This window comes from Hyaloscypha bicolor, assembly GCF_002865645.1.
Source record: "Hyaloscypha bicolor E unplaced genomic scaffold K444scaffold_183, whole genome shotgun sequence".
NCBI classification, from domain to species: Eukaryota; Fungi; Ascomycota; class Leotiomycetes; order Helotiales; family Hyaloscyphaceae; genus Hyaloscypha; species Hyaloscypha bicolor.
Window position 1 is genome coordinate 66,392 of NW_020194685.1, and position 22,083 is coordinate 88,474.

Sequence of the window (22,083 nt, forward strand, 5' to 3'; positions counted from 1 at the left end):
GGTGTATGAAAGGGAAGCTGAAAACCAGGGCGTACTAGATGATAGAAGATTGTTGGCTAAGCTTTGCTTCTGCGATCGTCAGGACACATTTTGCACCACCCTTTTCGGTTCTGCTCTCTTGGAAGAAAACACTATTATTCTAGGTTTCGATTCCAGTTCTTGTGCCATGGTCCCAAACATCCCGCTCGTATTCAGTTAAAATCCTTCCCAATAATGTTTCCCATCAATTCCGAGACATGTGAATAATCAATCGGAATATCCACAATACTAACTCCCCTGTAGGCCAACGCCTCCTTCATCACGCGCTCCAGATCCTCGGCTTTCTCGACCCGAAATCCCTTGGCCCCGAACGCTTCGGCAAATTTGACGAAGTCCACACCACCAAGCTCAATACCTGCTGTGCGTCCGTATTTGGCCTCTTCCTGAAATGCAACCATGTTGAAGGTGCCATCATTCCAGATGAAATGCGTGATATCGCACTCTTGCTGCACAGCAGTCGAAAGTTCTTGTGAGGTGAACATAAAGCCACCATCACCAGACATGCTGATGACTTTCTCTCGTTTGGTGGGATCGCTGGGGGACTGAATAAGCGAGGCGGCGATTGCCCAAGGAAGAGCTATGATGAAGTCAGTATGTGCCGCCGTTCAAGGTCGTGAAGATTGAAGAAAGGGAGCCGAACCAACTCCAAGAGTTTGTTGACCATTCGAAACCAAGAAGTGCCGTGGTAAATAGGAGAAGAAGTAACGCGACATGTAGATATAGACTGTTCCAACATCACAGCACACCACGGTGGTGTCGAGGACTAGGCTCTGCAGAGTCGATATGAGATGTAATGGGTGTACGAGTACACTATTCGCCGTTGGAGTAACATAGGTTGTCTTTTTCCAGGCGTGGAATTCGGTGGATATTGCAGAACAGATATCGTGGCTGGCTGTCTTCGTTTTCGCTTTCAGTTGGGCTGTCAGAGAATCAAGAGTAGACCCGATACGACCAACCAGTTCGAGTTCTGGTTGGTAGTAATAGGTGTAATCGCTGCTCTTAACATCCAAGTGGACAATATTCATGCTTCCATTGACGTTCCATGACGCAGGGTCATACTCTGTGGGATCGTACCCAACTGTAATGACCAAGTCAGACTTGGCTAGCAGCCGGTCTCCAGGCTGGTTACGGAAAAGGCCAAGCCGCCCAAAGTAGAGGTGCTCCAGGTCGCGGGAGATACAACCAGCTGCTTGGAATGTCTCTAAGACAGGAATTGGGTGCTTTTTGAGGAGTATGTGGATACTCGAAACTGTGGCGGGATCACTCGCACGCATCCCTAGAAGTAGGACCGGGAGTTTGGCAGACTCAATCAAAACCACGAGGTTGGCTATCAAATCGGGTGGTGCAGACCCGTAGACTGGAGGTTTGAATGCTTTGTTAGGGAATGCTTGAAACCTGGTTGAGTATGCGCTCATGATGTCGAGTGGAAGAGCAATAGCTGACACTCCTTGAGGAAATGTCCCCGCTGTTCTAAATGCATCGAGGATGATGTCGGCAACCTGGTCTTGGTGATCGATGGCCTGCGTCTTCTTGGCGATAGGGGCGATAACTTCCATCAGATGCATGGACTGGTGCGTTCTTGCTGCGGACATACTTCGAGGTACTGACCCTACCAATGCTACAACCGGATCTCCTTCCGTGTTGGCTGTCGCAAGAGCAGTGACCAAATTGGTTCCACCAGGACCAGATGTTGCAACACAGACTCCTGGAACACCCGTCAATCGTCCGATGGCAGCGGCGATGAATGCAGCGTTTTGCTCATGACGACAAACGATGAGTCTGATTTCAGGATGATCCAGTAGCTCATTGAAAAGGGCGTCGATTTTCGCACCTGGAATTCCGAAGACCATCTTGACGCCAGCATTGATGAGAGACTGGACGACGATCTTAGCTGGCTTTGTTGTTGTGATTTCCGACATGGCGATGATCGAGCAGAGATACGTCTGTTAAGTTTCGCTACTTGGCCAAATTCAATAGAAGATTGGCGAGGAATTTCCCGTGATTTTTCGGTCTGTAAAGTTAGAACTTTGGAGATGCAAACGGAGAGGCAGCATACCACGAATGTAAGTTCTTATAGTTTCGAAGTCTCAGTCGGAATCTATCTCTATTCCTGCTCTTCCGCTGATCTCTGCACGAGTTGCACTTCGTCGGGAAATATATTTGTGCAGGTTTGCAGTAGTTCAAATCCGCTTTTGGTTTTGTGGATTGTGCTGCTGACAGTATGACGATGTTCTTACTCAGTAGTATGCATAAGTAGCGGGGAGCTTGGCGATACCGGATTTACCGTTCTTTCCTTAAATTCCTAAGACTGCAAGCGTTTCTAGCTGGCAACGAGATGAGAACCCATACCGATTGATGGTGGTGTTCTACGAAGCAACAGTATCACAACTGAGGCCTTTCTCTCTCCGTCTCGTCTCAACTCACAATCCCGAGCCCCTGAATCTGGGATAAAAGAGTCAAAATATTCTCATTCTGGTCCTTGGAAGCATTTGTTCTGTGTTGAAAGCACATAATTTCAAATGATGGCAAATAACGAGATATACCAGTTCTCTGTCATGTCGGCCCTAATGTCGGGCTTGGCTTCCCCAGCATCATCAATTTCTGTCTCCGAGCTTCTCACACATGGCGATTTCGGCGTTGGTACCTTCGAAGGAATGGACGGTGAAATGGTCGTCACCGACTCCAAGGGATACCAATTTCGAGGCGATGGAAGCACCCACGAGGTGTCCCCGGACCAGCTGGCGCCGTTCGCAATGGTGTCCCGATTCGTTCCGCAAATCACCAAGACCATCAATCCCATAACGAAAGCGACTCTGCAGGAAGAAATTGAGCGCACATTTCCCGAGGCGAAGAATGCCTTTGTGTTGTTCAAGGTCCATGGGAAATTTGAGAGAATCAAGATCAGGGCGATTCATGCACAAAGCTATCCCGGACAACCGCTGACCCAACTCACGGAAAATCAAATGATCAAGGAGTTTCATTCTGTAAATGGAACAATTGTGGGATTACGAAGTCCCGGGTGGAGTGTTGGCGTATCGGTCGTGGGAGTTCATGCGCACTTCATTGATGAAGAGAGGAAGTCGGGTGGTCATATTCTTGAGTTGTGCGCTGAAGAGGATGTCCTGTTGGAGCTTGCCGTGAGCAACTCATTCCATTTGCACTTACCTAAGAGTAGTGAGTTTGGGGCGAGGGAATTAGAGTTGGATGAGGCCGGCATCAATAAAGCAGAGGGTTAAAGTAGTTCATCTTTACGAGGCCGATGGCTGGGAAGCATTCCGAATTCAGCCCGGAAACTCTGCATTCAGCAGGAGATGTTCGGCATTCACCACTCCAGTAATAGGAGCATCACTAGAAGATGTATTTGTGGGGTGCAGCATGTCATCACATGTCACGTCACCGAAGTCTCAAGGTGTCGGATTTTCTGCTGCGCCGCATGGCAGTTCAAATTGATCATACCACCTTTTCTTCTGAGGACCCAAATCTCACCTCATGGTTTCTCCCAGTTCACAATTAATATCCGTATTTGAGAAATTGCATATTTTCATTATCTAATATTCTTTTGTGTTCCGCCGAAGCATCTTTCTACAATATCCCAATCCACTTCGGGCGGAACCTTAAGGTCCTCTAACACGACAATGCCTCTGCTCTCAAATGCAAAAAGCAAACCTATTGAATATTCAACTCGACCATTAGGCAGTGTGCTTAAAACCTAATTCTCGTCCCACGCTCCACTAACTGACGTTTTCATCTGACTGTTACCACAGACTCCTCATCCCAGCACTCCTGCTCTCCAAAATCCCCCAATATTTCCGTCTTATCCTCCACGGTCCGTGCATAACATCACCGTGGTACATTACCCTGCTGCTTTTATTCAGTGCCATCCAAGTCATCAGCCGCATCTACTCCCCGCATATCAATACTTGCCTGCTCTTGGAACGCGATGATAGACAATGCTCTTTCTGGATTTACCCTCACTCCTCGACTACACCCTCATGGCAACTCAGTGGCTTTGCACCTTTTTTCATATGTATTGGCCGTTCTCCCTTCCGGATCTTACATTTCTAATCGACAGCAAGAGTTATTACCAGTATGATTTTATTTCTCGCCACTCGCACCAAAGACCCCATTCCATCCTCTTTCCGAGTAGTCGTCCCAGGATACTCAATTCAAACTTATGTTATACCGCTCATCACACTTCGCCCCTCCCTCCTTCTGTTCTGCAACTCAACATCCATGCTCCTGGCCCGGGAAATCGATCCAGATCTAAACTTCGCACTGTCAATCACCCAATTAATTTCTCAACTCATCGCCATCATACGCACCAAGTCTGGGTCGGGACTTAGTATCCTATCGTTCGGACTGCAAATTCCGACGTTGTTTCTACTTTCTCTGGCAGTGGGAGTGGGGCTTAGCAAAGATTTTAGGAGGGACACAGAGTGAAGAGGTCTCGGGATATGGGAACCTAACCTTGATTTACATATGGCCAGCGAAGATCCAATTGCGATTGAAAAATACTACTATTTGGTATCTTGGTAGCGGGAATGCTGCTGTTGGAAATGCTGTGGTAGCGGCCGGACAGGCTGCGCTGTTTGTTTTGTGCTTGTTATATAGGCATAGCGTTAGTGTTGAGACCGAAATAACTTGTCACTCTAGGTGGATGGGGAGGAATATAATCGCTTGTTAAGCGAACAAAAAGGGGGCAGATCCAGCCACCTGTAAGTTGGCCGACGCACCGAATCGCATCCTATGTAGACAAGAAACCAAGAGAGGGGAATTTTTTGAGATTTCTCGTCGATAAGAACGAAGACACGTGGCTTCAACATAGCATTCCCGAATTCCCATGACGCAGCCCCACCTCTGACAACGAATGACGTACGTAAGTTTAGTCAAAAGGCCCCTCCTCATGCCCGGAGCTTTGCTCCGTCGAAGCTCCATCTCTTCCACCTTGGGACGCAAACATACAGTCCTATGAAAGGCAAGAAGGAAGCAAGCATCCTCCTTCAACCGCTGTCATCTACGGGACCACCTCACTCTAGTTTCTAGGCGCAGGGTAGGGTTCGGTATCCATCGGAGCCCCACGTCATGCCGCGGTCCATCTCATCAGATCAGGAACCACTTTGGTAACAGCTATACTATTATTGGCTACAAAGTATTGAATATTTGGGTATTGATTCTAAAGAGGTTGTGGAACTTGTGACAGTACAGGCATTGTTGGGTGCAAGTTCGGGAAAGAGGTGTGGGGTTACAGGGATAGCTGCGTTTTGAGGTACGTCAACAAGCGAACGTTGCTCAAAACATCAACGTCATGAGATATTCGCGAGTTCAAGTAGGCCCTTGATCTCCTCTCTGTCCGAACGGTCTATACCCCCTAGCCTGATACTTTTGAACTTGTCACATTTCACAGTTTTGCGTTCTGTGATCCACATCTTCCACGCCTTTCCTTGAACTACTCGGAAAAGCAGGCGAGTTCGTTACAGGAGCAATGGCATCGAATCAAAAGTCTGCCGACATGGCTCCAGAAATCCGTGAGCCCAGCTCCTCCGTCCCTCTCACAAGTGATTTCGGCGCCAAGAGCACAAACCACGACATCTGGCTTTCCGCCTCGACAGGTGAGCGCAAAGGTCCTGCTCTTCTAGAAGACAACTTTGGGCGGGAGAAGGCAAGACTTTCCAATCCGGGCAAGTCTGCGGTCTGCGGTCTGAGCTAACGGAACCCCAGATCATGAAATTCGACCATGAACGTATCCCAGAGCGAGTCGTGCATGCACGTGGTGCTGGAGCCTTCGGCACGTTCAAGCTGTATGAGAGTGCAGCAGACGTCACCAGTGCGGGTGTTCTCACGGATACTTCTCGAACCACGCCCGTCTTCGTGCGCTTTTCGACCGTGTTGGGATCCCGTGGGAGTGCGGATACCGTGAGAGACGTTCGGGGATTCGCAGTCAAGTTCTATACTGAGGAGGGAAACTGGGATATTGTTGGGAACGATATCCCCGTTTTCTTCATTCAGGACGCTATGAAGTTTCCGGACGTTATTCATGCTGGGAGTGAGTTCCGACCATCTCCACTCGAGGAGGCCTTAACTGATATTTGCAGAGCCGGAGCCGGATAAAGAAGTCCCACAAGCTCAATCCGCGCACAACAATTTCTGGGACTTCCAATTCCTGCACACGGAAGCGACGCATATGTTCATGTGGGCCATGTCTGACCGTGGAATTCCACGATCTTACCGCATGATGCAAGGATTCGGCGTGAACACCTACACGCTGACCAAGAACGACGGCGGCGAGAGACACTTCGTCAAATTCCACTTCACGCCCACACTCGGGGTCCATTCTCTCGTCTGGGACGAAGCCCTGAAGCTCGCTGGCCAGGATCCTGACTTCCACCGCAAAGACCTCTACACCGCGATTGACATGGGCGTCTACCCGACCTGGAAATTCGGCATCCAAATTTGTCCCGAGAGCCGCCAAGACGAATTCGACTTCGACATCCTCGACGCCACGAAAGTCTGGCCAGAAGAATTGCTTCCCGTCCGATACATCGGAGAGTTGCAACTCAACAAGAACGTCGACGAGTACTTCACGCAGACCGAACAAGCTGCCTTCTGCACCGCACATGTCGTTCCCGGTATCGGGTTCTCGGATGATCCGCTCTTACAGGGGAGGAACTTCTCCTACTTCGATACTCAGCTCTCGCGCCTCGGCGTCAACTGGCAAGAGCTGCCTGTAAACCGGCCCGTCTGCCCCGTCATGAACAATCACCGCGACGGGCAGCTCCAGCACAAGATAACCAGGGGTTCCATCAACTACTGGCCGAACCGGAAATCCGTGATCCCACCAGCCAAGCCAGAAGAAGGCGGCTACCTCGACTACCCCGAGAAAGTCGTTGCAATGAAGCAACGTCTGCATTCGGTGAAGTTCTCGGAGCATTTCTCACAAGCACAACTCTTTTGGAATAGCATGAGTGAGATTGAGAAAAGCCATATAATTGCCGCGCTGGGCTTTGAGCTCGATCATTGTGACGACCCGGTTGTATATGAAAGGATGGTGACTCGGCTCTGCGATATCTCACTGGAGCTCGCTCAAGCTGTTGCCGAGAAAGCCGGCTCTCCGACACCTACGAAGACTGCCAATGAAAATCACGGCTTGACTGCCAAGGGCCTCTCGCAGCTCGATTTTACCCCTGAAGCCATGGGTCTTCCTGCCACTATCGCGAGCCGCATGATTGCGATCATCATAGGCGATGGTTTCAACTTTGCTGAGTACGAGGCTGTGAAAGCTGCATTGAGCGCGGCGGGTGCGTTCGTGTTTACCATTGGGCCCAAGAGACAGCCAGTCAAGTCCTCGACCGGTCAGAGCGTGGCTCCAGATCATCATTTCGAGGGGATGCGGAGCACGATGTTTGATTCTCTCTACATACCAGGCGGAGAACATGTCGCTTCTCTAATGAAGGAGGGACGAGTGATCCACTGGGTGAGAGAGGCGTTTGGACATTGCAAGGCTATCGGTGCCACCGGGGAAGGAGTGGCACTTGTGAAGATGGCATGCGAAATTGAGGGAATGACCTTCAGTGCTGGGGCCAGTGGAGAGGTCGTGGATAGTTATGGTGTTGTTACTGCTGCGGGGATAGGAACGCCGGCTGGAATTACGGAGGGATTGAGGATGGTGAAGGGGGCAAAGACGTTCTTGGAAGCTTACGCCTTTAATATTTCCCAGCATCGAAATTTCAAGCGTGAGCTGGACGGATTAACGAGTATGGTTGCTTACTAGCCGGACTGCTTGGAATCTTGCCAAAGAAATAATCAATGTTAAGCTTATGTTAAAAACTAATCGCGAGGAGTTTGGAGAAGCAATTAAATAGAAAAATTTACGAAAGACCTAGATTTTAGTAAAGTTATATACGCAAACCGAGGTGGTTTTGCAATCTTGTGATTTTGGTGTTCTGGTGCTCGAGTGCTCGAGTGTTTTGACCCTTCACCGCCTAAAATCCTGCCCTATATGAGAAGCGTCTTTGTTTATTTGCGCACAGCTAACACCGCGTCGTGATAGCGTAGCACTCGCTAAAGCAGCCTATAAGTCCCTGTGGTTTTAGCGACCTACTCCCCGCACTACAAGGGCATGCCCTGTAATCTCCAGACTTTTGACCTCGGTCTTCGTATTTTGTGGTGGATTGTGCTTAGATGAATGTACGTGGTAATAATGTTTTGGAATGGAAATGCGGGCTAATCATCCTATCCAGCTCCGTTATCCGATTTATCTATGGCAGAAGATAATGCAGATTTATATACAGGGGTTACCGTGCAGTGAGGGATATATACATCCATTTCTCTGGGCAAGACACCCTTTACAGGTCCATTCCCAAGTCCAGCTCCGAAATCGTGTCAGGAAGCAGCATATAGCTTTGCTCGGCCGCCAATGCATCTTCGTTCTCATCCTCGGCCCCATCCTGCACCTTCAGCGTCATCCAAATAGCCGCCAGCGCCGCAATGCCACCCGCACGCAGAACCCAGCCAGTGCTCCTGCTTTTACCCCCGCCATCGGCACCAAGTAGCCAGAAAATAGCGCTGCTACCCACGGCCGCAATGAGTTGCGGGGCTGCAATTGACATGTTGTGGATTCCCATGACGATGCCGGGTTGGGTCACGTAGCTCGTGGGCGTATCTGTTGTGAGGTCCCTAGTGGCGCGGTAGGTGGTCTGGTGCCACGAGAGGATAAGGCTGATGAGGGTGAAAGGCACAAACTGCGACGGCGCGGCACTGATGCCTACGAACCCAACAAGGATGGTGGCGCCTACGACGCTGCTAACGAGGAGCGTGCTGAACATGCAGGCTGCGAAAATGGCGTGCGAGAGCATCCAAAGGGCACATAGTGAGGACCATGGGGTATGGAGCTGCCGAGATAGGAATCGGGATAGTGCTGTTTTAGCGATGGTTGGATTTGACAGGCCCAATTGATGCTTGGTGATTAGAGAGGGGGCTACCACGCTGGTAAGTAGTTGAGCAAATGCGAACATGAGCAGTGCGAGCGAGCCATGTCGATTTGCGCTCTTTTGGGCCTCTACGAGGTCCACAGGCTGGATGTTCTGTAAGTCTGCTTCTTGTAAGTGCGGATTCACTAAGATGATGGGGTTATTAGAATTCCTTACAGATTTCTCCAATGTATCTATTACCGGTTCAGGTCAATGATGATGCTTACGTAGAGGGAGGATTCGAAATATGGCTTACGTCGTTATGTAGTACATGAATGAGAACCATCCGATCCACGAGCAGAGCTGCGCCTTACAGACCATCGCCACCAGTGGCGGAATTTTGAAAATACTGCCGTATATGTGCTTAATTTTTCCAATTATACTCTTAAGCTCCACGCTTGGTGGCCCATCCTGATTTGGGTCCCGTTCCCGTATCGTAGAGCAGCACACACAAACCGTGAAGGCTAAGCTCCATGTTGCGAGCACGCAAAGGGCCTTGAATTGTGTATGTCCGCCTTCAGTATGCATCAGGAGAGAGATATCCACGAAGCCAGAACCATAGCCGAGTAGACTCCCAATGCTAATCATGCGACTAGCCCATGCGTTGGCACTATCAATCTGCTCCGGCGGGCAGCTCTCGACAATAAGAGCACGGAGCCCGCATTGAAGAGGCTGTGTTGCGAAATTCAAGATCCAAACGAAAATAGCTGCGGATATCATCGTGATCGTTTGCAGGATGCGATGATCCTGCCTTGAGCCCACAATCCATGAAACCGTATACACGATGTCCCCGGCCCATGCCAGCGCAAGTAGAGAACAAATAATGACCAAGGCACCACCCGCAATGAAAGCTTTTCGCTTGCCCCAGGTAATACGACATTGGTCGCTGCACAGGCCAAAATATGGTTGTCCAAGAACACCGGTAAGTGGACCAGCAATCCAGACGACGGCCGTTAGAGGTTTGCTGAAACCCAGGGACATGAGGTACGGCTGTTTTTTTTCAGTCAGCGTGGAGTTGGATGGAAGATGGGGAAATTTACCGATCCCATAGCCATTTGCACTGAGAACACTGCTTGCAAACTACATTTGCCATGATCAGTAGAGTTATGGGAGAGAAGGTCGGCGCTGCAGAGGCTTACCTACCCTCCAAGACTCCCGGTCAGGGCCAGGAAGAACAATATCTTCTTCGCTCCTCGCAGGGGCGGAGGGGCGAAATGCGAATACATTAAAAATACAGAGGCCGTGTGCTAGTTTGGATATTTGCGTTCAAAAACAGAGGCATGAAAGATGAACGGCGCTGCTGATATATCGAAGTAGGTGGAAGATGTGAGCTAGCTTGAGGTGTAAGAGCACAGCTCAAGAGCGCTATGGTGCGCTGAACTAAGAGTATTGCAGTTTTTTGCCCTATCAATGCTCCAGGATGTATTCCACTTGTCGCGCGAACTGGCTTTTTCGGTCCAGCATTCATCCATACTAAGGGGCGTTTCTAGCTTGGTTTTGCTCTCGGAACGAACCCCAGCTTAGCTCGGAAATCGAGGTATACACTTGGAATTCATAGCGATTGCCACTCTAGCGGCCTGGATTATCCGGAAATATAGTAGACATGGTTAGGGGTTAGGGGCCATGCATGTAATCGTGCCTCAGGACTTGCACAAAAGCCCCTACGTCCTGCGAGTTTGATACGCACTAAGCCCTCAGGGACGTAGGGGCTTTTGTGCAAGTCCTGAGACACGATTAATGTCTAGCCTGATAGTCGGACTCGGAAGTTTATGCGGAAATTCAACACGCCACATTTTACCAGGTCCACAGTCAAGCCTTCGGATGCTATTATTGCATCCGATTATATGGCGGCGGCTCTGTCGTTTCATGCGTAGAGGCTATTAAGTAATGGTCTACCATTGCTTCACCATTGGCCTCTCTTGTCGCTGAAAGTGAGCCGATACCTAATGGAATATATTACTAAGGCATTCGCAGAACAAACTTCAGATCGCTACAACTGCCATATTTCAAGCACATCTTTTCCTTTGCTTAAGCAGCTCGCCATGCAGAAGTGGAAGCATGAGCATGTTTATCAGAGAATCGGGGACGAGGAGTCAACCGATGGATTCCCATTAGGAAAGGAGGGACGGAAGATTTTTCTAGGAATCAAAACTTGGTCTCTGGTCTCGGCAGTCGTTGCTGCTGGATTGATGGCAGCATGCATCACCGGCATTGTCTGGTGGCCTGCTCTGATTCAAGCTGCTCAACCATTCCCATCGCTCCGGTCATTCAGCCCATCCGGTTCACCCACACCACTCCGAACATCACGGCACCTACGACCACTCCCCTTGTTCTAAATCAAAGGTCGATACTGTCGCTAGTTGCGGAAGCACGATCAAGGAAGCGAAAGCGCTGAATTGCACATGGGATTTGCTGGCAGCGTCCTGACTTCCCCCAGCGTGCATAGACAAGGAACTCACGGATGACTTTCGAGCCCAAGGACCTTGGAAGTTATTTGCCGACCGTAATGAGACAGGAGAATTGCTTGAAGAGGAGTTGTAGTACCGTGTCGGAGAAGGCAAGGAATTCTTCACCTCGCTCAAGTACCACAGGACGCATTGTTCGTACCAGTGGGGGAAAATGCACCGGGCGATGCAGATGGGCAAAAAGACTGAGAACAAGCTGGCAGACTACCACCACATAGTGCGCTGTGGCTATGTGAACATGCAAGAGGGGGATATGGAGGGCTTTTTGACAAAGATTACGGTGGAGATCATGACTTGCCGAAGGGCCGACATTATATTTCGCAAAGGCATGGGGCGAGGATATCTTTGCAACACATATTTTGTAGCAGAAGCATATTTTGTTCTCTGTTTGCTATAAGTTACACCATTTCTCTGCTGATAGAGCCTCAGAGTCATAATGTATTCTTGGCTACCATGACCCCTTGTTCGTACCCTACTTTAGCCGTGATACCAAAAAAACGCTACGAAAACTACAGGAAATCAACAGGAAATCAACATAGCAAATTGGCCACTATTTTTCAGAACCACCGGTGGTGCGACTTGCGCAGACAAGTCGCCAATAAGCTCCACACTACCACACTTTGGGTGGCCTCGGGAAGGTGCGATCTTGGTATTTAGCGCAGGCGAGGAACGGGCAATTCACCGGCTCCAGCAAGCAATCGGGGGGAGGGGAGGTAAATTTATGCAGCCTATTATCCACTACCATCCGCCCTAACTCTTCCGCCCCTCGCATAACAAGGGAATACTGCCTATCGCATGCGGAAGGGGATCTTTCTTCACCTCACCGACAGGAGCCCGGTCCGTTAACGGCGTCACTTTTGAGCTCGGACCGAGTGGGTTGGAGAGTGGGCTGGATTGACATGCCTTTTACGGAATTTGCGGAAAATGACTACAGTCTCCTCCTTACGCATTGGGCAACAATGGATCCGGGTGTTGTGGGGATTCTGAGTCTAAGGGGAGCTTGCTCGGGAAACAGTTCTCTATTTTATTATCCGCTTTAACTCTTTAACAATTAGCCTACCTCATATCTCTTTGTTATAAACACTCAACGGCACACCCATAACATCTGCCTGAATACTCAACGCAACAAACCTCGAAAAATACCGGGACTGGCTCTGATCACCTCCAACATACCACATTCCCTTCTCTATCCCTTCATCAGCCCTTTTCTTCTCCCACATCACTCGGGACGGGTTGCTCATAGAAAAATAAAAGGGAACTTACGTCCACAAGGCCTAAACGCCCCCTTAATCTCCCCTTCCCCACCCACGCCCCAATAATCACCCATCCTCTCCGCGATCTCGGGAGAGAACAGCGAGGATACCTGAGTCTTCATGTTGAGCAAGAAACCGGTTGCAAAAAGGATCACATCTCCCTTGAGCTGAGATCCGTCCGCGAATTCTAGACCATCCTCCAGATACCTGACGGGAAGAGAGTCGGATTTGATTTTGATCTCCCCATTGGTGATTTTAGCACATGAGCCAACATCAACGCAATGTCCGCCAAAGCGTCCCAAGACGTACTCGGCTATGCTTCCGTCCCGTTCAAGCTTAAAGCCCGCTTTCTCGAGGGCGTCGAAACGCTCTGGCTCCATCGAGGCACGGTAGCCGCAGGCCGCTCTCTGGAGCTGGCCGATGACGGCGCACGGCAGGGACCAGAAAGCTTGGTCAGAGAGGAAGGTGGGGATCTGGGCGCTGTAGGTTTGAGAGAGGACTCCGCGGATGTATTCTGCTGGGAGGACATCTATTCCGTTTTAGTCAATCCAAGTGGGTATGAGAACGAAGAGATGGGGGAGAGTACAGGTTGGAGAACGCTGCACCATCGTCACGGAAGCGAGGCCTGCGGCGAGCATGTCTTCAGCTACATCATGGGCTGTGTTCGCAGTTCCGATAATAACACCATGCTTCCCTTTCCAAACCTCCGGATTTCTGTAATCCACTGAGTGGATGGTTTCGCCTTTGAATATTTCCTATCATCGCCGTAAGTTGCTGTGGAGAAAGTCAATGGTGCACGTACTCTGTCCAGATATTCCGGCATCTTCGGAATCTGGCCGCCTCCTCCTACAGCCATGACAACATGAGAACAAGTTATTTGTCTGCTATCGATACCTTGCAGGATCTTCAATGTCCACTCTTTTGTAGAGGGATTCCATTCGCCATTTTCGAGCCTGGTGTTCGTCCGTACGTTCTCCAGGCGTTAGTCGAATGCTCCACTGCCTTGTGGGATCGAGTCTTACGATGTTATATTTCTCAACCCAGTTTTGGTATCCTTGGGCTATGATATTCTTTGGGAGGTATTCGGGACATCCCGGTCCAAAGGTTCGTTCGAATGGAAGATGGGCTTTACGCATCAGCCTTCTTCAACCACCTCTCCCTCATCCTTCACTTACCAGTTTCTCTGGGCAAATGCACTACAACCCATCAGTCTTCAGCCCACTTTGACAGATTTCGAGCTTACATTTAGCAGAATCATACCTCATCCTCCAATTATCTCCCACCTCAGGTACTTCTCCAGAACAACATAACTCAGTCCCAACGCCTCCAGTCTCCCAGCAACGCTCAAGCCAGACAGCCCAGCGCCAACGACCACACAATCAAAATGGCTGCTGTGCATGTTATCTCCAGCGTCCACCCTTTTATCCTTCACTTCAAGAAAGTCAGCACTGCCACCACCCCTGAGCCCCACAAGAACAGTGCGCAGCAACCAGATCCTCCACTCCCCATCATCGTCTCGTACCAACGCAACAATTGCCTGACACTTCCTCTCCGCGATCTCAAAACTGAAGGTGGCTTGAACCCAGGCTGTGGGTCCTGCGCGGAAGATTTGGGCAGAGTGCGGGACCAGGGAGAAATCTCCTGGTTCTAACAATTTTTTACTGGTTTCCTCCCACGCCGTGCAGATTGAGGAGGGGCTGTAGAAGGTTCGCAGGGTTCCGGTTAGAGCGTAGAGGTCACGCCATACCGCTTTCTGGATGAACGATGATTGCGTGAGCAAAGCGAGCTTCGGGAGAAATGCAAGAGATGTCTCCTCTGCGTCTGTGGAAGGGGGGATGGGTGCGAAAGGGAGGGAAACTGGGAAGCTGGAGAGAGGTGCCATGGCTGGCTGCGTTATGACTTGAATTTAGTTGATAGTAATGGGAATATCTAACGTCGGGAAAATTCATTTGTATTTATATTACGAGCATTTTGTCGCATTCGCGAAAGGTTGATGAGCTGAGGTGAGGTTGCTGCAGGAGCTAAATTCTTTCGTGGGGGCAAAGCAGGGCCACAGCTCTGGGGATAGATATTCACTAGTGATGCTGACGGGTCTGTGCTGTGCAGTGTCTTTTAAAGTAAGCCGAAATCTGTGTGGTCAGTTGGCAATGACAAGGGGGCAAGTCGTACGACTTTCTTGATTAGAGTCGGATAAGGGTTAACCCTAAGCATTGCCACAAAATTCGTCGAGGAGAAGGAACGAGGTCCTCCTTTGTGACAGTGCGGTTGTGAATTTTATTCTGGGGAAACTGTAAAGTGGAGACGGGAATCGTCGAGCAAGCTCATTTACAGTCTTCATCCGTCTTCTGCATCTTTTCGTGTGCGCAAAAACACAGGCTGAGTCTACCGGAAGAAAAACGTTCAAAGCACAACGCCGCAAATCAAGAGTCTCGAAGTAACACAACTACCGGCACGATATGCAGCGTCAATTCTCGTCTCTCGTGATCTCCCAGCCTTTTTCGGAAGTCGTCCTACCATATTCGTAGTTAACATGGCGAGCAACTCATTCCCAGCAGTGATCAGCCTCGGCATGCTTTATACCCTTCTCCCAGCTTGAAAACCGCTTCGAACAACCGGGATAGAAGCACTCCCAAGCCTGTACCTTGTCCACCATGATGGTAGAGTGTCGCAGTCGCAGGTGGGTCTTGAGTCCGTTACAAGTGTTCCTGGTCTGGTCGCAGGTGAAACAGTGATACGGAAGCCAATCTGGGTCTGCGAAGCAATGTTCCGGAATCTTGGGTGGCAGGTAGCTTCCGTTCAGGCGCGCTTGGTATTTCTCCTCGTCGACTGAGCGAAGAAGGTTTTGATGTTCCTCCATGCTCGCATATCTCAAGCACCAGTCTGGTTCGAAGGATGAGGCTACCGATGCTTTGGAAGATCCGGCTACTGAGGGGGTCTTCTTCTCTACTGTTTGCTCTCTGGTGAGGGTATCCTTGTCTGGATGTTCCTCGAGAGTTTCACAAGAAGACAGATGATTTGGACCATTCAAAGTCAAACCATCCCTCTCTGGTTTCGCCAAAGATGGACGGTTTGCCCAAGTATGAGGACCAGTTGGGACGTCGTTGACTAGAGGCCAGACGGCCATCACCTGTTTATTGCTATGGCTCAGGATCTTTCCCAAAGGAGTAGGATTATTAATTGCACTGTCTGAGACTTGATTGGTGAAGGAGGAGTTGACCAGAGAATCCATCGGATCCCTAATCTTAGACCACTTGAACTTATCGACGTTACTCGCAGGTGTAGGAGAGGCATCGCGGCTCGGAATGGTAGGTTCTGGGACGCTCTAACAAAAATAGCGTTAGCGGAGAGTGCTTGATAAGTTTTGCAAGAAACAGAGATAGACATTTACCAATTCCTGTTGTGGTGGAAGTTTCAATCTCTTGAGGCTTGTCTCGAGAAAATTGTCTGCTGGTGGCACATGAACTTGGCCCTGAGTTTGAACGTATTTCTCGAGGTCATCAATCAAAGCTCTTTGATGCTGAATCATTTACTTCCACCGCCTTGCAAGATGATTGTCGGCTTCGTTTGCCCGGGTTCTTTTACCAAGCACGGTGCCCTCGCTCGTCTGTGTTGGGATAAATGAACCGACTGAGCCTTCCAGGACATTTTGCCGACCCAAAGATGGCTCCGCGACCTCTTCAAGCTTGATTCTGACCTCTCTCTTGGTTTCAGGCTTGATTCCCACCCCAGAACTCTGCTTCAATCCTTCATTGGTGCCATCGTTTCGGTTGATGGTATTCCTCTCTTGGAAGTTACCATCGAACTGCAGCCTGCTTGTTTCCCTAGAAGATTGTTTCTGCAAATCAGAAGAGTATTTGTTTGGCAATGCCGAAAGGCCTGGATTTGAAGTGTGCAAATTGTCCATGTAGCTCAAATCATCCTCCAGCGAAGTTCGTTTCACAGTCTGCTTCTCTCGGAGCTCTTTCTTCTTCATGGACAGCTTCTCAAGTGCGAGCTTGAGTTCACCTTTAGATTTCTGCGCCAACTGCTCGCGGTTGTTGATGGGAGATTTGATAGGCTGCTGGTTGGCTGGTGGAGACGGCGTAGCTGGTTTCCCAATCGGAGCCTGCCAGGCCATTGTTGGTATATTTTTAAAAGGAGTACGCTTTAGAGTGAGATTCCTTGAGTTACAGCTGCCAAGAGAAGTGGCTTGTGAAAGAGTGCCCTCGGGGTGATAAGATGCGTTTCGTGGATTCTGACTATTTTTATTGTAGTAAGCAATAGAGGGGTTCAAAGACATTTGGGGCACGTTTTGCTGAATTGGAGAGCCTGGAAGCCTGTAGCTACTATTTGTATAGGCTGGCGAATATTGGGGTGTATGTGGCGTAGGGTATGATTAAGGTGCCGCGTAACTGTTCCCCGTGCTGCCGTGAGCCACAAAAGTGTAAGTCGGAGCGCCGTACGATTCCATGGGAGCAGGAGTCGGCATGTTATAGGATGGCATTGGTGCGGAATTTGTTGTTCCATACGTTTGCATAGGTGTAGGAGCGGCCGTGTTATAAGACGGGGGATGTATCGCTGGGGATTGATATGGGACGTAGGATTGCTGGTATTGCATCGTTGAGGAGGGATTATACGCTTCAGGGTATTGTTGAGCTTGTGTATAGGGCGTCGAGGGTCCATAAAGCGAGGACGATTGCGGGTTCACAAGAGACGTTGCAGGAGCCCAATAAGAAGGACCTTGCTGAAAGTGTTTGTTTTGGCTGCCGCGAAAAGCAATTAGCCCAGTACATCTATCCCTGAACGAGATGAAGTGATCTTTGTTGGAGAATCGGGTAGAAGATTCCACATTCGAATGAGTTGGGGAATGGATCCCAGCCCAGCGATCAGATAGGATAACGTACTTGGGAGGATACATGCTGCTCAACTTGAACCATCTAGCCTCTCGCACAGAGCTGGAGAAGACCTGAAGCAAGGATTAACAACAGTCCTCTGAATGATTTAGCGGGGATTGCGTTGATGTTAAAGGGATGATCGCACCAGTGGAGATCGCGATGACGCTTTTGGTGTTTTTGACAAGAGGGAGGCATCGAAAGCGCGTCAGAAGGAAGAGTGTTTACAAAGGCCTGCTTGTGGGAAGGAGCGGAGCTTGCCGTCGCCGATAGTCGGGCCTCCTTTCTGAAGAGAGAGATCTTGAGGAAACACCGTGGAAAATACAACAACGCTCTATAGAAAGACAAAATGCCATGTGATGGAAGAACGACCATTGCTACAGAGTGTGTTCCTGTCCGAGACGATTTCAATCACCAGTTTCGTATCAAAGCGCGTTGAACAAATGGAGCATGTACGCCCATCCTTCCTTTAAGGCGCTCCCATCACGCGATGCCTGCTTCTCGACCCAACCAGCAAGTGAAATCTACCTCACCTGGCTCTAGCATCAAATGGCAGAGTATCGGTGACAGCTGAGATATCGCCATTTTAGGGGTAGGACAACTACTAGACCTTAGATGATAACAGCAATAGCTTTAGCAGCAGTAGCAGAAAAGCAATGATTAACGGTCGTGGTGCTGGGAAAGCAATGATTTCAATGTTCACTTGTTGAGGGGTGGTAAAGGGGGATATTTAGGCGGGGATTCTATGCTGGCAATGCGAACACATTATGCTTGTTTGTCAACTCTACCCGCAAGTGAAATCTGCTGGTACCTTACCCGACTCTAGCATCAATTGGCAGAGTGTCGGTAATAGCTAAGATATGGCCGTTTTGGAAGTTGGACAGCTGCTAGAAAATCTTGACCCTGCGATGAAAACAGCAACCGCTTCGGAAGCAGCAGCAAGGCGGTAATCAACATTCGTGATACTGAAGAACCTTTGCCCAGTATCCATTTGCAGGTCGCTGTTTGCAATCATCACAATGCTTGCTTGTCGACCGATAAAGGGGGATAGGGGCAGATGTACGCAGGGGCCCATGCTGGCAAATGCGAGCACGTGATGCTTACATCTCAACCTCCCTTCGGATGAACCCAACTCCGCAAATGCATCAGCATTCGTCCCACGTCAAGCGACTCAGCCCCAGCATGCATCATGACTCCCCTCCGACCAATTTCAGTGACCTTCGTGAGGAGTTCCGCGTGATTCAAAGTGGCTTCAGACGACGGAAGAATGCGATGGCGGAACAAGCCTTAAACAATAGCTGGTTGACGAACGCCCTCCTCGGCGCATCCCGGAGGAGAACCGAGTCTGATCCATCTACCGCGTCTTCTTCAAGCCACTTGAGCCCCTTCAGATCATCCGAGTCTTCGCATTCGGCTGCTGAAAGCGAGAGGGCACAGTCGGAGGTAACCCCAACGACGATTGCCTCGGGGTCTGATGATCTTGCAGCGCCTCTTCAACCGGCCCATCAATTTGTTGCCGAAAATGGTGAAGGATCATTGGATGGGGGTCTTATACATCAAAGGTCCAGAAAAGGCCACAAAAAGTCCCGTGAGGGATGTTTTAACTGCAAGCGGCGGAAGATCAAGGTAAACATCAGCCTCAAGTTGACGTTCAAGCTGACAACTGGTCCAGTGCCAAGAAACTCAGCCAGCATGTGAGAATTGTACGAAAAAGAACCTCCAGTGCTCCTACCCCGCTCCAAAGACCTTGAAAGCTCTCCAAGGATCACTGCTCTACTCATCAAACCCGATCGCCTCCGTCAATCTGCAAGGTACGCCAACCATCTTCTCCTTGACGGATATGCGGCTTTTCCACCACTTCTTAATGGATGCATACCCACACCTGCCCGTTGGAAATGACTTGGCATGGCTTACTCAAGTGCCCTTAATCGCACATCATGTGAGCTCTCCCTCTTTCATCTCCATCCTACGACTAATGCTCGCCATGCAGAACGCATACCTCATGCACGCCATTCTTGGTATGTCAGCGTCACATCTAGAGCTTCTCACCGGAGAGTCGCTCGGTGCCGTAGCAATCCATCATCGACTACTTGCCGTTCAAGGATCGAATGCCGCACTTTCCAGGAGGGTTCGCACCGGCAGCGATGGTGATGCTCTCTTGGGAGCTTGCTACCTTCTCGCCTTCCAAGCTTCATACATGAAAGATGGCCTCTCCGAGTTCTTTACAATGGTTCGAGGCTGTAGTCTCCTCAGTAATCAATTGAGGGCAGAGAAGTTGCCTATGGCTTTCTTTCTCACAGAAAAGGACCACTTCCAATTCATGGAAGATCGACTTCTGAACCTGCCCGTTATCAGCCCCAAGCTGGTTGAAGGCGCGCAAGCATCGCTTGTAGCCGTACAGCCCCTCTGCGCAATGCCCTCTCAGACCGACTTTTACCAGCTTCTGCACGAATGTGTTGAGGCAATTAAACTGTCTTCGTTGCGCGGTAAGTTCTCTTCGCAGTTGCATACGGATGATTTCTGACCTCCTAGTGTACTTCAAATTTATCTCTATATACCGAGGAATCATCGATATGGATCTCGAGATGTTCCACGAGTTCATGGATCCCAGCAACATCGTTGTGCAGCTGTTAATTGCACATTTCTTTGCTCTCCAGCTTGTCGTCGCACCAATCATCAACCGAGAATGGGCTGGGAGGAAGAGGTCAACCCCGCTCAGATTTCGACTAGATCAGATCTACCAATTGTCGAAAGGTATCCCAGACTCATACAAGAGCCATCTGGCCTGGCCCTTGGCAATTGCAGATGCGGTCATGGACGAAGTAGCCGGCAAGAAACCTCTGGTTCCACGGGTTCCAATACTGAGGAACAAGGAGTGGGCTGATCCTGCGAGTGCTGTTCTGGGATGGTCTTGACAGTACTTCGAAATTACGCCCTTTCATGAGCTTCTAAAAACCCATTTCCCTCTCTCTACTTCTACTTCCTCGACATCTCATACAACAATCCTCTACCTCCTCACCCGAACCAACTTCAGACCCTGCCGCCATCACTGCCGACTACTCGGCCGCCGGAATGGATGCAATTCAAGCACCCATCCCATCACCACTCTCCATCCGCACATCCCCACCCGCCTTCCTTCCCTGCCGAACGAAATATGCTCCTGGAGGCCACACACAGAACACCCCAATAGCCGGCACCATCGGCAGGCTCTCAAACGTATAAAACATCCACTCGTGCGTGAAGGGATACCCGTGGATACCCATCGCGAATTCGATCAGCCTGTACACCGACCTCACCTAAATCCTTCGTCAGCCTTCTTACCCTCTCCACTCCGTCACACCCCAAAACTCTATGGAATCCAACTCACCACAATCAATCCACTCGAGATATACACCGCCCTCAACACTTTCCGCCATCCATCCTCAACCTCAGGCCTGACCTCGCCGCGCCGCGTCAAGACGTCGAACCTCCCCACAACCCCACACAAAAATACAACAGTAGCAAGCTGCACACCCAGCCCCACCATCAAAACATCCACGCCAATCTTCGTCGTGCTTCCTTCCCAGTTCCCAGAACTCGCTATACCACTTCCTGACACCTGTATCAGAAACGTAATGACGTCGGAGATGATGAAAATTTTCGTGAGCTTGCGTAAGGGGATGTAGTGGATGTGTGTGATGTGGCACGGGAGGACGGAGAGACAGAGGCGGGAGAGGAGGAGGTAGTTGCCTGCTGCGACGAAGAGGGGCGCGAGGACTATTAAGGAGGAGGATACTGCGTATGGAGGCTGTTTGTCATCAGTAATCCGCACACAAGCCGGATGGAGAGATGCACTTACGATCTGATCAGGGAGCTTGATAGACACAGCACGAGTGATATATCCAAAAAACTCGAAGCAGACACCGACAAGGATGGGGATGAAGTAGTACGCCTTATACTTAACTATCGTCTGGTAGAACTGGATTATCAACGGAATCAAGTAAATGACCGCAAAGACTATAGCTAGCGGAAAGTGGGTGTCGGAAGGCCAGATGGAGTTTGGATCTGCGTTCGTCATTTTTCTGGCGAGTTCTGAGTTTGGGGTTTGAAAGAAGAAGTCGAATGCAGTTGATGCTCTTCCTTTTGAAGACGGCTCTGAGGCCTTTTATGTCCATCTCTCTTGCTCCAAGGTTTCTCGTTTGTTGAAGGGATTGCGTTGCCTCCCAGTTCCGTGCAAAAATAAGATTCCTCACCCCAATCACATCCCCATCTTGAAGCTTCGTCGACTGCTTTCGCGTTCATCTCTTGTCCTCCTCTCCTCCTCTCCCATCTTCCTCCCATCCCTCATTCTTCCTCGCGTTTAGCTTTACGAAATCCGGTGCCAATCCAATCTCAACATATTATCCACATCTGATTTTCGTACCACGGATTCAAGCTAATGATGATTGGTGCGCCACTCGAGCACTTCTCGCATTCAGCGTATTGCGGGCGTGGCAGGTTCTTGGCAACA

The 22,083-nt window shown here is 49.9% G+C and overlaps 8 protein-coding genes across 8 annotated transcripts; 3 read left to right on the forward strand and 5 right to left on the reverse strand.

The window, feature by feature from the left end:
- Positions 1–36: 36 nt before the first annotated feature.
- On the reverse strand, positions 37–2,379 carry K444DRAFT_603205 (acetolactate synthase). Its single transcript, XM_024878764.1, has 3 exons — positions 2,096–2,379; positions 680–2,050; positions 37–616 (listed from the first exon to the last, which is right to left on the reverse strand). Exons 2-3 carry the CDS (start codon positions 1,956–1,958, stop codon positions 192–194), a joined length of 1,704 nt encoding a protein of 567 aa, XP_024727005.1. The 5' UTR covers positions 1,959–2,050; positions 2,096–2,379; the 3' UTR covers positions 37–191.
- On the forward strand, positions 2,369–3,547 carry K444DRAFT_621487 (alpha-acetolactate decarboxylase). Its single transcript, XM_024881920.1, has one exon. The coding sequence runs from the start codon at positions 2,562–2,564 to the stop codon at positions 3,273–3,275; it is 714 nt and encodes a 237-aa protein (XP_024727006.1). The 5' UTR covers positions 2,369–2,561; the 3' UTR covers positions 3,276–3,547.
- A 1,863-nt stretch (positions 3,548–5,410) lies between these two features.
- On the forward strand, positions 5,411–7,948 carry K444DRAFT_621489 (catalase-domain-containing protein). Its single transcript, XM_024881921.1, has 3 exons — positions 5,411–5,698; positions 5,758–6,082; positions 6,132–7,948. Exons 1-3 carry the CDS (start codon positions 5,522–5,524, stop codon positions 7,805–7,807), a joined length of 2,178 nt encoding a protein of 725 aa, XP_024727007.1. The 5' UTR covers positions 5,411–5,521; the 3' UTR covers positions 7,808–7,948.
- A 309-nt stretch (positions 7,949–8,257) lies between these two features.
- On the reverse strand, positions 8,258–11,905 carry K444DRAFT_657242 (uncharacterized protein; the record flags this gene model as incomplete). The annotated part of the gene is made up of 3 exons (XM_024886139.1): positions 8,258–9,177; positions 9,262–9,995; positions 11,873–11,905. 3 exons carry the CDS (start codon positions 11,903–11,905, stop codon positions 8,382–8,384), a joined length of 1,563 nt encoding a protein of 520 aa, XP_024727008.1. The 3' UTR covers positions 8,258–8,381.
- Positions 11,906–12,473: 568 nt separating this feature from the next.
- On the reverse strand, positions 12,474–14,605 carry K444DRAFT_657243 (FAD/NAD(P)-binding domain-containing protein; the record flags this gene model as incomplete). The annotated part of the gene is made up of 8 exons (XM_024886140.1): positions 12,474–12,656; positions 12,734–13,252; positions 13,310–13,478; positions 13,526–13,696; positions 13,746–13,849; positions 13,899–13,919; positions 13,967–13,989; positions 14,046–14,605. The coding sequence occupies 8 exons, from the start codon at positions 14,603–14,605 to the stop codon at positions 12,532–12,534; spliced, it is 1,692 nt and encodes a 563-aa protein (XP_024727009.1). The 3' UTR covers positions 12,474–12,531.
- Positions 14,606–15,143: 538 nt separating this feature from the next.
- On the reverse strand, positions 15,144–16,840 carry K444DRAFT_637534 (uncharacterized protein; the record flags this gene model as incomplete). The annotated part of the gene is made up of 4 exons (XM_024884134.1): positions 15,144–15,233; positions 15,365–16,045; positions 16,112–16,240; positions 16,352–16,840. The coding sequence occupies 4 exons, from the start codon at positions 16,838–16,840 to the stop codon at positions 15,144–15,146; spliced, it is 1,389 nt and encodes a 462-aa protein (XP_024727010.1).
- Positions 16,841–18,866: 2,026 nt separating this feature from the next.
- K444DRAFT_709552 (uncharacterized protein) lies at positions 18,867–20,726 on the forward strand (the record flags this gene model as incomplete). Its single annotated transcript, XM_024888202.1, has 4 exons — positions 18,867–19,220; positions 19,267–19,533; positions 19,585–20,080; positions 20,127–20,726. The coding sequence occupies 4 exons, from the start codon at positions 18,867–18,869 to the stop codon at positions 20,507–20,509; spliced, it is 1,500 nt and encodes a 499-aa protein (XP_024727011.1). The 3' UTR covers positions 20,510–20,726.
- On the reverse strand, positions 20,678–21,651 carry K444DRAFT_547504 (RTA1 like protein; the record flags this gene model as incomplete). The annotated part of the gene is made up of 3 exons (XM_024876311.1): positions 20,678–20,890; positions 20,962–21,381; positions 21,433–21,651. The coding sequence occupies 3 exons, from the start codon at positions 21,649–21,651 to the stop codon at positions 20,678–20,680; spliced, it is 852 nt and encodes a 283-aa protein (XP_024727012.1).
- Positions 21,652–22,083: the final 432 nt, after the last annotated feature.